Source organism: Spermophilus citellus (genome assembly GCF_964194105.1).
Source record: "Spermophilus citellus genome assembly, chromosome: 3".
Taxonomy (NCBI): domain Eukaryota; kingdom Metazoa; phylum Chordata; class Mammalia; order Rodentia; family Sciuridae; genus Spermophilus; species Spermophilus citellus.
Genome location: NC_138184.1, coordinates 133,916,558 through 133,933,093, shown reverse-complemented (window position 1 = coordinate 133,933,093; position 16,536 = coordinate 133,916,558). Strand labels below are relative to the sequence as shown.

Genomic DNA, 16,536 nt, shown 5'->3' with positions numbered 1-16,536 from the left:
TGAACTACTTTAAATTTATTTAAATGTTATTTAGAGCCAGGTATGGTGGTGCACATCTATAATCCCAGTGCCAATGGAGACTAAGGCAGGAGGATCCTAAGTTCGAGGTAAGCTGCATCAACATACTGAGACTCTGTCTACAAAAAAGGAGTTGGGGATGTAGTTCTGTGTTAGAGAGCACTGAGTTCAATCTCCATTAGAAGAAAGTTATTTAGAAGTAAAAACAGACTGGTACAAGGTGTTTCTATAAAGCGCCAGGATTTGGTAAGGAGAAAAACCGCAGAAAAATCAGGAATATCGCTCCCACTAAAGTTTCATCCAGTTTTGACTAAAGTAACCCCCCTAGTAAGGATGGCAAGAGAGCAGAGCAATAGACCACACATTTTCCCTCCAAATTGCAACCTTCATATTAGCACATAAAGTAATTTGACTTTAGAGATTTTAGGGAGGGAATTCAATCAGAACACAAAATGTTTCTGAATCAAAATGACACTATGGATTAAGCTTCTCTTTTCTTAAGACCGTGCAATATTTAAGATAAAAGAGTCTGTAAAGAATTCCACCTTAATAATGGCAGAAGTCAGTAGCCTTGAGACCAGAAATAATACTGTTCAAAGGAAGAAGAAAGTTTGGCTCCATTTCCTCCTTTCCCTAGCCATGCAATAGCCTTGCAGTACTGCCCACTTCTAACAAAGAAAAAGGACTAGTCATATTGTGTGATAAAAGCAAGATGGCCCCACTGTAAACTGACATAAACACTTACTACATTTCACGTTAGGCTTCTTCCTGCATAACTGGCTTCACACACTCTGGAATAAATGTGTTACCTAAGAAATACTGATAAATTCAACCCAGTGACCACAATGATTAATTAGAGGACACAGTCAGTGAAGAACTGTTGGGATAGAGTGAACAAAGGTATAGAACACCTCAGTGCCCATTACATAGAAGTAAAAGGTTAAGAAGTATTCATTAAATAAAATGCCACAGAAATTGTACCACTTTTAACATGCTTATACAGTAATATTAACTAGTCAGTATTATAATAAGACCTATTTAAAACAATTCTATTAGGTTATAAAATAACAGGCAAAGCTATAAGCATAGGACTAGAAACTCTATGAGACTAGAAACATGTCATGAAGCGCATCATTACCTCAAAGAAAATCATATTACTTCATATCTTTTTAGGAAGAAAAGAAAATTGAGAAGTCAATATTTCAGAGAAGTACATTGGGTGGGGGATATGATTGTTAATGCTCTGTTGACAGCACAAAATTTTCATACAAAAGTTGTTACGGATCACTACTATTATGTGACAATTTAATTCAAAATTTAAACATTAAGTTGAAAATAATGTAAGCTAGAATAGGAATTATGCATAGAGCTTGTAACAAAAAATTAGTTATAATTTTCTCAATACTACTGATCTGGCAGACATCTTAAAACATTGAGGAGAAAATATTTGCAAGCTTGAGATTTAAGTCATGCTTATTTCAGTCTCAACCAAAAGTTTCCCAGACATAACATGAATTAATGGGATAACTTTGATGATAAAAAATTTAAAATAATTTAAGAGTTGATATACGTGAAAGAATTACAACAGGATCATAAAGATAAACTTTCAAGACTTCTTAAAATTTTCTATTGAATACAAACAAATCTGTTCATGTCAGAATGCCGTACCTCATAATCACTTTCCAAAAACTCATGTAAGACCATTTCATATATGAGTGGCTTCAGAACTGGATCTCCTCTTGGCAAATAAGGACTAACAGCCTGTGGAAGGAAAGGGAAACAAGAATTCTTTAAAAGGTGGCAAAACAAAACTGTATTCCCATTACACAGATAATATAAAAATATATTTTTTATTTTAAAATTTTAAGACTCAGGAATAAGAGTACTCTGGAATATTATTCTGAAAAGTTGCAAATGAACTATACTTTCTAACAACAAATAATGATACATTTTCAAAAGTATAAAATTATAAAATCAACTTGTTAAATAATCTAAAGTATAAGTCACCTATACATCTTTCCTTCCTGAAACTGAAGTGCACCAAACAACTCACAATCATATTTTGAAACAGGAAAAATGCATCTTGCATTCTTCGGATATTTCCAAATATAGTTCAATTTCCTTCTACTCACCCATTACCATGCTTTGTACTAGGGACAGTATCCCCAAGAAGCTTAGTGTCCAAGAAGGAAGATGTGAAGAGAAATAAACAGATACTGGTGATACTGTGTGGTAAATATTATGAGAAAGGGATTAACAAAGGGCTGTGGACACAGTGGGGAATCTTATGTCTGTCTGTATTTATTTATGGAAGTGCTGGATCTAACCTAAAGTCTTGTGCATGCCAGGCACTCTACCAATGAACCATACCCCCAACTCCACAGAGGAGAATCTTGTATGTTATGGTCCTGAATTTATCAGACAAAGGCAGAAGGGGAAGCAGATCTGGCAGGGAACAACATGAACAAAGGCATGCAACCACAAACATTTGTGTTCAAGGAAGACACAGGGGCCCAGAGATGGGAGAATTAGGTCCCCGAAGGTGGGGAGGAAGGGAGGTGGGGTCATGAAAGGAACTCAATTTTATTCTATGGGGAGGAGGGAAGCAACAGATAATAGGGAAGTGAGAGTCCAGATTTATTTTTTAAATAGATATCTTTTAACCAGGACTGCCCCTAGAACAAAACTTTAGCAAGGGCTGCCTCTAGATCTATCATAAGGTCCTTGTAATGTCAGGCAAGAGTTAAGGAAATGGCACTGAAATGGAAGTGAAAAGGCCCAATTAGTTGATTTGATAAAACTGACAAAAACCAGAGATTAAATGGAATGAAGAGGTAAATTGAGGAAAATATTCTCAATAGGATAGTGGCTCTTGAGCCATTAAGAATGAGAATGAAAATACTGTGTGTTATAAACACACATTCAAAGGAAAATGACCAAATTTGGGAAGGATGTAGATTTACCTTAATTTGCATTATCATTATTAGCAATATATATGAAGAGAATTAGCCATCATAACAATTCAAAAGAATTGTCTGGGTTATACGTAAGCAGGCCCATGAAACTCTGGATGAAACCTTCTAGGAAAAGCCCAATAAGAAATGGAGCTGGGGTGCTGGGGATAAAGCTCAGTTGATAGATTGCTTGCCTCGCATGCACAAGGCCCTGGGTTCGATCCCCAGTACCACATATACACACACACGGAAAAAAAAAAAAGAGAGAGAAAAGAAATGGAGCTAGGGTCCAACTACAGAAGAATAATCCTTTTCTTTTTTTTTTTAATTGGAGCATTCTTTTCTTTTTTTAATTCTAATTTGTTATATATGAGAGCAGAATGCATTACAATTCATATTATACATATAGAGCATGATTTTTCATATCTCTGATTGTACACAAAGTAGAGTCACACCATTCGTCTTTTCATACATGTACTTAGAGTAATCTTTATGGGGCAAGCACAAGAGTAAGTAGTCATGAAATTGATAAGCCAACATAATTGGGACATCTAAAAAATACATTCATATCTCCATTAGAGCATTCAACAGGCTCAGAAAAATTAAAAAATGTTTTAAACAAACATAAGAACCTTTACTGATTTGAATGCTGTATACTAAGTTTAAAGATTAAAAAATGAAGCAGCAAAATAATTTATTTGAGCTACATGGTCAAATTTCACCTTTTCACAGGTAAGATATTTGAAAAATACATTAATTCTTCAGTAAATTTGAAAAAGGTCTTATGTTTTACAATTCACCAAATAAAATTACACCTGGCTTCCAAAGCCATTATTTAAAAAGAACATGAAAACTTCATCTAAACAGAGAGAAAACTGTAGCGGTAAAAGGTTAGAGAGACCATCTCATATATGTAAATATACATAGTATACACACACCCAAAATTACAAACTATGCTTTATGTTTTGAAACTAAGTGCCAAGTTTGATTTTTTTATTTTTCTTTCCAGCTGATAAAATACTTCCCAATAAAAAAGTGATTATTATTATTTTATTTTCATTTAACATGCAGAAACTAAGAGTTAAAAATAAATCTTTGTTTACCTTAAGCTGTCCAATTTCTTTAAATTTATAAACTTCGTATTCCCAGAGGGCTGCATTTTTCCCAAGGATTTTTTGGCATTTGCTGCAGTAAAAACATTCCAGAGAGAAACAAATTACAAATAAATAAATTAAATAAATAAATAGATGGAATAAGTAGACATTTTCCCCTGTGGTTTAGATAAATCTCTCTTTGAAGGTTTTGACAAATTTCTTTCTCGTATGCTAATTAACATGAAGTTATTACTGTTACTTGGTTGCATATACAGGTTGCCACAAATCATGAAAATTACACAAAATAGTTATAAATCCAGATAAATCTCTTTCAGAAGATTACATTAGGGGTTTCCCCAATGATTTTCCTGTTTTAAGTGTACTATTTGTCTGGATCAACACTGCTGGTTTGGGGCCCTTTTTTGCCTTGAAGAAAATTCACCATATCCAAAAGTATCAGTTCCTCCTGAACTGATTTAAATAATAGGCTACAAAATGAGACTTTAAAAAACTAGAGTCCCATCTTAGAATGTAATCTAGAAGATTATTTATGTATGAATGAAATTTATTGTTTTTATTAACATATTAGAGAAACACAGTTTCTTAAATAATCTCAGGGAACTAAAGGCTACCTTCCAAGGATACTGCATGGTCACAGAGATGGGCACTGCAAAATTCCAAAAGGATCACATGACCACTATATACATGCATGCTTTCCGCCCACCAAAGGTCCCAGCAACCTGGGATCCTATGGTTTGACCATTTCCATTTAGTAGCCAGTTTCTCCTTGGGAAACAATTCTCCTGAAATTGTAAGCAGAGGCATTTTCTTCTGGGCTATCTTTCAACGGCCCTAGACAAAGACAGTATCTCCCTCCAGAGTAGAGGGCAGCTCTGCTTACTGTCCAGTACAATGAAGGCAAAGTCTTTTTTCTGGGTCATTGCCCTAGAAAAGATATCCCAGGCTCAGCACTCCACCCGAATAACACAACCCACTGCATAGGCAGAGTCACTGGGCCACCTCCATGTTGTTCTATGGGAATGGGGATTGAGGATTGGGGACCTAGGTTAAAAGATGATACATTGGTTACTAAAACCATTGAGATAGTTCTTTAGCTCTAACCCAGGAGTCTCATATCATGTCTTCTGCTTAACAATGAAACTGTGGCAGGATAACTTGCTAGCTTATAAATGGGAAAATCCCACATTCTTCATGGATCTTGACACTTTTCTCATTAAATATATGAGAAACAATTCTCCTTTTGGTAAAAGTGCAACAGAAGTTGCAGAAATAATAGATATTAATGTATTCTGTGATTGAAACCACTAATATTCAAAATTACTCCTGTTAGAAAGATGTTTAAAAAAAACACCAAAATGTCTGTTAAATAGAAGAATGACTGATTGCTGTTGTTAACACTGACCTGTTCTATTTGTATTAGTAAAAATTGTGAAAATGTGTTTATTACCGTGCTGCTATGTCATATTCTCCTCTCTCCATCAAGTGATTTATATATGCCAAGCCGATATCCTAGAGAAAATGGAGGAATTTCAAAATTCAAAAGGAACAACTGAAAAGCCGAATCTGTTTGTAAGCAGGCCATGATATTAGGGTCCTATCGACAATAGTGATATTGCAGTTTGCTTTATGCAGTTATGCTTGCTTCTTTCTTTAGTATATTCATATTTAAAAGTACATGTATTTGTTTTTATATGTATATTAATTTTTTTGGGGGGGTGGTGGTGCTGGGGTGTGAACCCAGGCCTCTTTACCACTGAGCTACATTCCCAGCCAGGGTTTCCCAAGTTGTCCAGGCTGGCCTTGAACTTGTGATCCTCCTGTCTCTGACTCCTATCACTGGGATTACAGTCATGTATCACCAAGCCTGGCTCTGAAATTCAATTTTTAAAAAATAAATAATGTTACTATTTTAAAGGCTTCTAATATGATCCCCTCTAAGAGATTTTCTGCAAAGGAATCTCTAATATTAGAAACATGATCCAACAATTCCATGTTGTCAATGGATATAAAATTTTGTTTCTTGTGCTTTCATCTGTAAAATGTGAACTACATGTCTCCTCTACCTCAAGTCTGAAATGTTAAGAAAAATGAAATGACAGACTATCAGATTAAAAGGAAATATGAAATATTAAACTTAATCCTAAAGTGAAAATGAGCTGAGAAAAACAAGAAATTCAAATCCATAAATTTACAGATGAAGGAAACTGGCATGAAAGCAGGGAACCGAGTGTCTTCAGAATATTCACTGGTTCTGAAAGAATCTGGAGTGGCCAGTGTCACCACAGGCATGGGAGAACAGCTTTTGCTTGATCTCCCCATGACTCTTTTTATGAAATATTATCCTCACCTGAAAGCATTTTCATTAGAAGCTAAAATTTATTATATATAACAAAACTTGGCTTTAACTTCTACTTCATGTACAAAAAGATACATGTGGAATTTTTTTCAATATGGCAGAAATGAGAGGAGCCCATTTTTTCTCTGCATGCCTGATATGGAAACATTTCATGCCAGGAGAAAAAGAAATCTATGCATACTTAATATACAGGACAGGCTCTTTTCAAGAAGGGAGATAAACAATAAAGTTTTTAATTTATTTAAATTTTTTTCTTTAATGACTATTATGTGAGAAATCATTTCAGACCCACAGAATGAGAGTGAAAACAGACCATATATCACAATATCTACAGAGGGTCATTTTGTGAGATTTCAGTACCAGTCCCTCCACCACACGTCCATGCTGCCAGGTTGCGGAGCTCATTCTGAACCTTTCCTCTTTTTCTATATACCCTATTTTCTCACTTTCCCATTTAGCACAAGCATGTTTAAATGTCTCTGTTACAAAAAACAGCAACAACAACTATCCCATGATGCCACAGCCGCCACCTACAGTCTCTAGTCTCTCATTCATCGCTCAGCTGACTCTACAAACTCCTTTTAACTATTAACTTTAACTATTAACTTTTAATCCCTATACCACGTTGAAAATAAATTATATATATGCAGAAATTTCCCTAGTTACTTTCACATTACCAAATCCACTATACACCTGACCAACTCAGCTTGTCTAGCCTTTTTGACCTGTTTACCTCAGGCCCATAAGTATGTAACTCTCTTTACCCTCAATGCTCTCCTCTTTCAACTCCTTTGACATAAAATTCCTCTGGCTGTTCCAAATCTGTTTTACAGATATTACTTGAATGACAGTGTTCCTTATGGTTCCATTCCCATTCCTCTGTGATACTATGTACCCACCCTAAGTGGGCTAATCCAAACTCAAGCACTCAACTGATATTTTCTGACTGATAACTTCTGAATCTATTTTTGAGTTCAAATTTCTTTCCTGCACTCCACGAGGATGTCCCATAAGATGTCCCTATTCTTGCTGACTCTGAGCAGGTCTCATCACTTCCTACCTGGACTACAAAGATATCTGATAACTGATCTCCATCTCAGCTGACCTTGTCTCCACCAGAAAATCTCAGTAATAGGGAAATCTGATATGTGCCTAAAAGCTCAGATTGTCTTTTAAGGGTTCTAAAATAGAACCAAGCTTCTAATTATGGAAATCTCTTCAAGATCTGGTTCTTGCTTTCTAGGTAGAAATTCCTTTAACTGCTCTGCATAACCAAGCAAAACAAGCCTTTTCAGTTCTCTCCTATTTCTAAAGAATTCTTGCCTATCCCCTACATTTTTAACTTAAAACTAAAAGATGCTCTGGTTTTCTCTTTTCCTCTTAATCCTAAATTATCCTGCTTGTACATTCTGGGAATTAAAGCCTTATGGGGACCAAAGAGTTTAAGGTAGGGAAAGCATAAGCAAAAGAAATTTGTGTAGAAACTCAATTAGCTATAAAAGACTAAGTTTGTAGTTTTCACCTGCAAAACACAGGTACCAGGCTAGATGTTCTCTTAGGACCTGCAAAGGATATGATTTCTTATCTGCACATTCTCTGTCATAGTCAGCAAAGAAATGGGCCTTCAGTCTCTACATTTTTCCTGAATTCAAAATGAAATAAAAATGTATTTGAAGTCCTAGATAAGTCTCCAAAACAAAATCAATTGAGTTTGTTATTATGGAGACACCAAAGCAATCTGGTTTTACAAAAGCACTTTTTCAATAAATTTTGAGATAATGTGATTTCATCTATAATTTAAAGAAACTTCCACATACATAACTGGAAAGCTTTGTATTTAAAGTGTATTTTACAAATATCGTTTTCAAATTATACCTCCTCGCAGCTGTTCAAGTGTCTTGTTTACAAGAAGAAATTGATTTGATAAAATGAAATATTTTGACCTCACAGACCAAAGAGAATTAGTTTAAAATAAATTCTGAAAAGATAGGTAGAACATGGTCTTTTCAACTTATTAAAAGGTAAAGTTATTCTAATATAATAAAAAAAAGGCATACTTACCAGAATCTTATGTCTTTTTATGTTCCTTTGGCTAATTTCAGCTGCCATCAAAGCTTCCTATATTTACATAGGCATGATAAAAGAAACAAAAAAGGGAAAGAAAATGGGAGAGTGGGAGAGAAAGATGTTGTGGTTATAAACACTATATTTATTATGTTTTAACATTCTGAACTACATGAATAAAGCCCCATTTTTCTGTGGCTTTTGCTTGAAGCACTGGAATTTTTAATGCCATGGTTGAATGAACTTCACTGAATTCAAACTCAAACAAAGGCAGTCAACCAAAATGAAGACTTCTTTCATTTCCATTTGAATTCATTTACGCATTAGGATATTGGAATCACATTTCATACACAAATCAAAATACAACAAAATCTCCTAGACTCCAAGCAAAATAAGGCAGCTGTCATTCTAAATTGGTGTGACAGATACTGAGGGGCATATTGAGGGACAGAGGAAGGGAAGGAAAGAAGAGAGCAAGGAGGGAGGGAGAGAAGGAAAAAGGCACTTTTCTTTAGGTTTCAACATAGATAAATTGTACACGTTTTTGTATATCTATAATTAAGCATTTGAAAATCTCTGATTTTGTTTTTTACTTTAGAAAGTTTATAAGTATTAGTCTAACATAAATAATTAAAAAAAAAATTTCTTTTAGCAACTACTCAACTATATCTAGACTCTAAAGAGTTTTTAGATTAAAATGATTTTTCCTATCCTTCCAGGTAGTTACAAATTTAGAGGAACAAAAAGTTGGATTAATTGCTATTGTTTTCTGATGATTAATACATAAGCCCATCCACAGTCTAACTAAACCAACATGATACATTTCAGCTATTAAAATTGAAAAATACATTTTTAAAATAAAGTCCTATTGGGGCATTCTCTAATCAAATCTGTCTAAACCAAGATTTACTAAAGTGGACAGTATCATTCTATCCAAGCTAGTAGGTCTCATCACTTCCTACCTGGACTACAAAGATATCTGATTATCTGATAACTGAGGTTGGTTTGAAAAAATTTAGTAGCTTTATCTTTACAAAAACAATAAGGATAAAATGAGTGATTTCATTAAAATGTCCAAATAGACAACTCTGAGGAATTAGCTCTCTTTTAATTCCTTGGGTGGAAAAAAATAAATCACAAAATAAAATTTCAATAGGTTAGATCTAAACCTCTCCCTCCCTTTACCACGGACTCCTCCCCAATTTAACTTAGTAAAGCCAGTCAACATCATTGCAATCTTTTTGTTCCCGAATTTCTGAGAGGGGTATTGGAAAGTTATTATCCTCCTACATATTTTTTTTTTTTTTTTGGTTTGGAGCACTCTAATTCAACCACACAGAAGATTTACAACAAAGATCTATTATCCTCTGTTACAGACAAGTCAATACTTCCAAGAAATTAAAATCAAAACTACTTCATATTTCTTCTTTTCAAGGAGCCAGTCGATGTGATCATCTTGGTCTCGTTCCTTGGCTACTACAACATCTCTTGGACTCACGATGTAGAAGAGTGATTCCCCTTCAGAGTATTCTAGAAGTGAGAGAAGAGAGGAACAACTAGAGTGATTCAACAGTACAAAAAGTGTTGCAACAGTTTGGGTGAGCCCACCCAATTTCAGAGTAAAGAGAAAACTTTTCTACACTTGCAAATGTGCTTCACTTTGTTGAAAGGTAAAGGAAGGAAATAGGGTAGAGCATAACAGAATGTATTTCAGATCTGAAAGGGAAAGAAAGAAGCAAGAAAAGAGAAAAGGGAAACAGGGAGAAAACAAGTACTATAAAACTTAACAGGTTCAAAATTCTGTGTTTAAATACATTAACATTCTGACTCCATATAAAAAACAATGTTCAAAATTCTTCACATCCATTGCATATTAGAATTCATCTACTGTATATAAACTTTATTTATGGCCACTTATGACACTGTTCTATTTTTACAGAACAATTACACCCCACAGTCTGCGATAAATGTTTCCTCCTCATCAAGGTCAAGGCCATCTAAAGCATAAATGACAGACGCCCAAGCCCTGGGGACATAATCTATCATTTCAGCATGTTGTGCACAATGCCAATGGTGAGGGTTTCCTGCAGAATTCAATTATAAAACCTGTTCTGAATGGTTTCTAAGTGTGCAGCAGAGTTTGCTCTGAGCAAAATACCTAGATTGGACGCTTTCAGTTGTGAATCACAGTTGCTTTTTGCCAAGTCCAGAATATACTCCCATTTTTCAACTGATTTGGAGCTTCACATAAGAAAGCTCAAACATGTAGAGAATATTTCTTCATTTCTTCAGCCAACGTAGGAAATGAAAATATTCTCACAAAGTGTCAAATGTTTTTAAAGCAGGAAACAAATTTTTTAAAAAGCCTAACTGTTCTATTTTCCTCAATGTATTTTATGAGGATATGATGACACTCAAACACAGATGGCCTCGGTATGACTAAATAATAATGGTGTTCCTTTTGTGTCTGCACAGTGAATGACTAAGTATGCTCATCCATCCACTCCACAAATATTCACCTAATGCCTAGTGATATGGTAGGACTCTTCTCAGCCGTGAGCACTCAGTAACTCACAGAAAGACAATTTCTCTGCCATCCCAGAGCAAACCTTACAGGGACATAAAGTTGGAGGGATGTTAGAACCAGAGAGTTGCTTGACATCAAGTTAACTGTTACTTAGCACGATGGAAAAAAGTAATAATAAAACAACAAACAAGGAGCCTATTCCTCATCAGTCCTGGTTTCTACTTCCTTTTGCAATGAGAGCTTAGAAAAGCTCTGGGATATTTCTGAGCCTGAACGCTCTGGTTTTCAAAAGAAGAGGCCTGCCTACATATTCTCTAAGATCCTCTCAGCAACTCAATTTAAGTTTCCTTTTGTCCAAATAAAGTAGAAGGGAAAATAACACAGGAAATCACATGAACAAGACCTTTGCTCTCTCTCACCTAAATGATAATCTCTACATTCATTCTCCTGAAAACCTCTGACTGTCAAAGCATCAGAAGAGATCTCTTCACAAGTCTCAGAAAGTGGCTGGATGATATCCAATCTAGGTCTGGCACAATATTCTCTTTCCTGGGGGAGCAAGGAGAAAGGAAAAGTCATGTTTTAAATACATTTCCAGTTATGCAAACTAATTCAAGGTAACCATACTTGCTTTGGTTTTGTTTTATTCATTTTTTTTGCAGTGCTGTGGACAGAACCCAGGGATGCACACCAAGCAAATGCTTTACCACTGAACAGCACTCCAGCCCACTTGCTTTGATTTTATCATTTTGCACACATAAGCCATTCCCAACAGCCTATAGTAGACAGCATCCTAACAATGTCTTATTTCTTGACCTTTTGTGTAAGATAAACAGCACTGTGTGACATGGGCGGGCACTCTACCACTGCAGCCCATCCAATCTCAGGAGTGGCCCAAGACAGTGAATTTGGCCCTTTTATTACATCTCTTCTACAAATATGTGTGGAAAAGTAAAATAATGTATAAACTGTTCCATTATCCAAATCAATGATAATACTAGTAAAGTTACTAGTAGTGTTAAAAAGCCGAAGATTTAGGAGTTGCCTCTAAATCAGACATTGTTAAGATGACGGAGATATTCTATATTTGTACAACCCAATATTGCAGATGTTAGTCACAGGTGGCTACTGCACACATAAAATGCTATTAATATGAATAAGAATTTAAATTTTATTTGATTTTAATTAGTTTAAATACAAACAGCCATACATAGCTGGTGACTTCAGTTTTGGATGATGAATCACAAGATTAGGACAAAAAGGGAATGATGAGAGAATATTTGCTGAGGACCTGTGGCAGTTCAATAAATCTAGCAAGTGAATATACATATATTACTCTAAGTTCTTAAATGAGCCCTAGAAAGTGAAGAATTATAATTTCTAATTTTATAGATGGAGAAAACAGAGAATCAAAAAAGTTAAGGTTAAAGTTATATAAGCCAATTATAAAAGTGGGTTATGTGGAGAATCAGCCAACTTTAGACTTGAAGTCAAGTTTTTTCTAATTTAAAGTTCATGCTTTGTGAACTTTATGTACAAAACAGACACTTGAATTCATTTTACAAACCAACAATACCTGAAGCACTTTGAAATCGGTACAGAGAAGACACAGATGAGAGAAATGAAATGGGAAAAAAACAAACAACCAAAACAAAATACCCTCCAGAACTAGACCTGGCCCTCTAAGTTTCCCAAATAAAATAGTAAACCTGAATTTGACAAATCTTGTTCAGAAACTGGGAAGTAATTACATTAGCCTTCCATCTCATATACTGAAAACATTCCAAAAATAAAATAGCAACTACACAAGATCAACAAAAAGAGTGAGTATGAACACACAGCATAATTTATCAGATAAATTTGAAACAGAAAAAAAATCAAAGAAAATGAAAAGATTTGCATATTTAAAAAACTGAATGTCATATAAACCAGACTCAGAAAGTCAAGGGTTGAATGTTTTCTCTTGTAATATGGAGAGGAAAAATAAGAAATAAAAAAGGGGATTTCACAAAAATAGAAGGGAGATTAATAGAGCAGAGGAAGGGGACTGACAGGGAGGAAAGTACTAAGGAATGACAGAGGGAGCACTAAGGAATGAAATTGATCAAATTATGCTAAATCCATGTAATTAACATATCACAATGAGAGTGTCTCTCTCTCTCTCTCTCTCTCACACACACACACACACACACACACATAAATGTACTCTTTTAAAAATAATGATAAAAGAGAGACCAGTTGAGGAAAAGGGCTAGGGGTAGCAAGGAAGGGAGGGAATAGGGAGGTACTGAGGAATAAGACTGATCGAATCATGTTATGTGTATGTGTGAATATGTCACAATGAATCCAGCTATTATGTATAACCATAGTGCACTAATAAAAACCACAAAAAATTGACTTCTATAAAAATAATAAAAGATGTCAACATTAGAATAGCAAAGTAGAAAAAATATTTCAACAAAAAAACACATTAAACCACCTCACCAGACAATACCAAAAGTGCCTTTCTATGTGTAAGAAAAGTACCAGTAAGGTGACTCACGTCATTTTACAACTCTTGCTCTCTGGCTAACCAGCCTGCTTATCTAGCTCGCCAAGGTCAGGAATTTGGCTTTGTTGATCTCTGACCTCCAGTGCTTAGCCAACACTTATCACATTTGTGCTTTACTAACTAATGAAAGAAAAACCAAACGTTAAGAAACCACTTAATAAATTAAGTTATGTCAATCAGACAGGATAGTATATGACTACCAAACATGCTAATAATGGAAAGAAACCACATATACGTATGGGGAGGATTAATATGCATAAAAATAGGGCAATATTAAGGAGCAAGTGCCACTGAATGCAATTATGTGAAAACAAACTATGTCAAAGGCATCACATGGGAAATATTTTGGGAAAAATACTGAAAATAAATTTTATTAAATATTGTTTATTAAACATTGTTCAATATGGATAAAAAGAAAAGCTGGGTGGAGGTAGAAGATGGCCTAAAGATGATCTCTTTATTCCTTTTGCCTTAATAATTTATTTAAGGATTTAAGGCACACTTTGATGTTCAATAAAGTGAGTCTCCGTGTACACTGACACAAATGTTTTAAGTCATCTCCAAGACCCTTCCTTCTTCCTTTGAAATAAATTCCATTTTCTAATTTATTCTGTAAGGTTGGCCTTTCTTTGGATTTATTTATTTTCAATACTCTTTTATTAATAAAGGCTTCTTTTCTTTCATTCTTTCTTTTGGTCAATTGTTTATTAAGCCTTCCTTTTTCATTTTACTGCTTCTTTCCTTATTTCTTTCAATCACAATCTCAATCCTCCCCACATTCCTCATCAAAAAGCACTGAATTTACTCCCTCAGGAGCGACTGCTTTTCTTTATTTTCAAAAAATAAATAAATAAAATAATAATAAACTGATGTCCTGCAATAGGGCTAGAAGCCACCCCTATTGATTTTAGAAGGTCTGAGTGCTCACTTAAGTCTACAGCATTCCATTGCCTAGCAACATGGGCACCCAGAGCTTCAGTTACTATAGTGATGGCTTCCTAATGCAAGTGCTAGCTCAGAGAAAAGCTCAAGTGCAGTTACCACTTCAAAACAAGGGCTCCCAGGGTTTTTCCTCCCCCATTTTATTCCTTGCCATTTAAGAAGAAAAGGAGGAGGACACAAACAAGGAGGGTCCACTTGCCTACTTACTCTAAAGGGGTAGAGAATCAATTGCAATTTCTTTTATATACAGCATCCAAAAGAAAATCCCTTACAATAAACTCTCCTTGTTTGTGCCTTGAAGCCTTCCCATCCCCTTCTAGGTAGGACCCCTAGACTCTAACAATAACAACAAGCTGGGAATGGTGCTGGCCTGGGCTTCAAAGGGAGAACTGGGTGTGCCGGCCCCTCCACTGGATCCCAGATGTAAGCTTCATTCTAACATCATTACAATGAAATTTAGACTACCTACTGCTTTCTATTAGCCACACATTTCACTATACTATCATTTGCACTGGTAACTGAAAGTTACAACAATCCATAATTGGTAACTCAAAGTTACAACACTCAAACTACTCAGATTCACCAGGCCACTGGGAAGTAAACAAATATGTCTGGACACAGGAAATAATGAACTGCCCTTTCCATAACTCCCTCTGACCACAGGGACCCCTGTTGTTGCAGCCGATCAACTTCATTGCTGTCATTTCTGCTAATGCACAGTGTCAGCTTAGTTTCTTCGCCTTTCCGCAAGAGGGATACTTCATTCCTTTCGACTAAAATACCAAGAGACTGATGAAAAAGGGGGGGAAATGACTTTTCTTTGCTCAGAAAAAAAGAACAAAGGCAGGCAATGAGTGGACCTTCTTCAGGTAAATATGTTAGGGTCTACAGCATAGTCTCTGCTAGTCTTGTAGATCAAGAAAGTTCTACTCAGCTTATAGAAGACTCCTCTGACAGGCAACCTGATCCGGGTATAATGCTAAAAATGAACCCCCACATCCCTTTGAAATTGTGGAGAAAATAATTACCGTTTTTTCTGAAACCTCTTTTACGTAGGAAAGTACAACAAGCTGATCACAGAGAGGGGCGAGTCCACTGATGTGGAATTCAGTTTCAAACTGAGACACTGTGAACAAAAGATTCACCATTAAAAGGAGGAAAAATCAACACACAATGACATATCAACTACCAGCCAGATTCATTTTAAAAAGAAATGATAAATGTTTAAGGCGATGCAAATGCTAATTACCTTAATTTGTTCATTACACATTGAATACAAGTAGCAAATTATCACAGTGTGCTCCATAAATATGTATAATACTATGTGCCAATTTTTTAAAAAAGCTAACATGAAGGGGCATAATTAAACATACTTTCAACTCTGAGCACTGAAAATGCTTCACAATAATCAGTACTAGATGGCTATGTAAGAACTTAAACTTGAAATTTCTATCAGCAACAAAAATACACCCAAGGAGCTGGGGTTGTGGCTCAGCAGTAGAGCACTAGCCTAGCATGTGCGAGGTGCAGAGTTCGATCCTCAGCACCACATAAAAATAAATGAATAAAGATAATGTGTCCAACTACAACAGAAAAAAAAATTTAAAAAAAATGCACCCAAGAATAATAGCACCATGAATGTCAAGAGTAATATGTGCCCAGGCAGTTTAAAATGACATAGTTAAATCACTTGAAGACAATATGAAGCCCATAAAACTCAATGTAAACTATTATTAATAACAACACTAATTTTTTCATATGCCTAATTTTAAGTTTTTGACAACTGGGGCATCACAGAGGTACAAACATCACAAGGGCTGCTGTTTGTGATTATAAAACACTCTTTTTTTGGCATTATTAAAAGAACTTTAAGTTAAAGAAAGTATGCAAATACAGACTGCATTATGATCAAACATTATTATTTTTCAAGTGAAATAGAGGTGAAAGAAAAATAAAAAGCTTCTTTTTCCTTCCTGAAAATGGACTACTTAAAATTTAGAAAAAATATT

The 16,536-nt window shown here is 35.2% G+C and overlaps 1 protein-coding gene across 2 annotated transcripts in view; it reads right to left on the bottom strand.

The window, feature by feature from the left end:
* Positions 1-16,536, bottom strand: part of VPS41 (VPS41 subunit of HOPS complex) — a 160,737-nt gene that overhangs the window by 31,384 nt on the left and 112,817 nt on the right. Inside the window, exons 11-17 of one of the 2 annotated variants that reach the window (XM_081288528.1) lie at positions 15,556-15,653; positions 11,454-11,583; positions 9,922-10,037; positions 8,505-8,561; positions 5,535-5,596; positions 4,076-4,157; positions 1,687-1,779 (exon numbers count right to left, since the gene is read on the bottom strand). In XM_081288528.1, coding sequence (XP_081144654.1) covers positions 1,687-1,779; positions 4,076-4,157; positions 5,535-5,596; positions 8,505-8,561; positions 9,922-10,037; positions 11,454-11,583; positions 15,556-15,653 — 638 coding nt within the window. The remainder of the gene's footprint in view (positions 1-1,686; positions 1,780-4,075; positions 4,158-5,534; positions 5,597-8,504; positions 8,562-9,921; positions 10,038-11,453; positions 11,584-15,555; positions 15,654-16,536) is intronic. The other variant, XM_081288529.1, reaches the window with a different exon arrangement.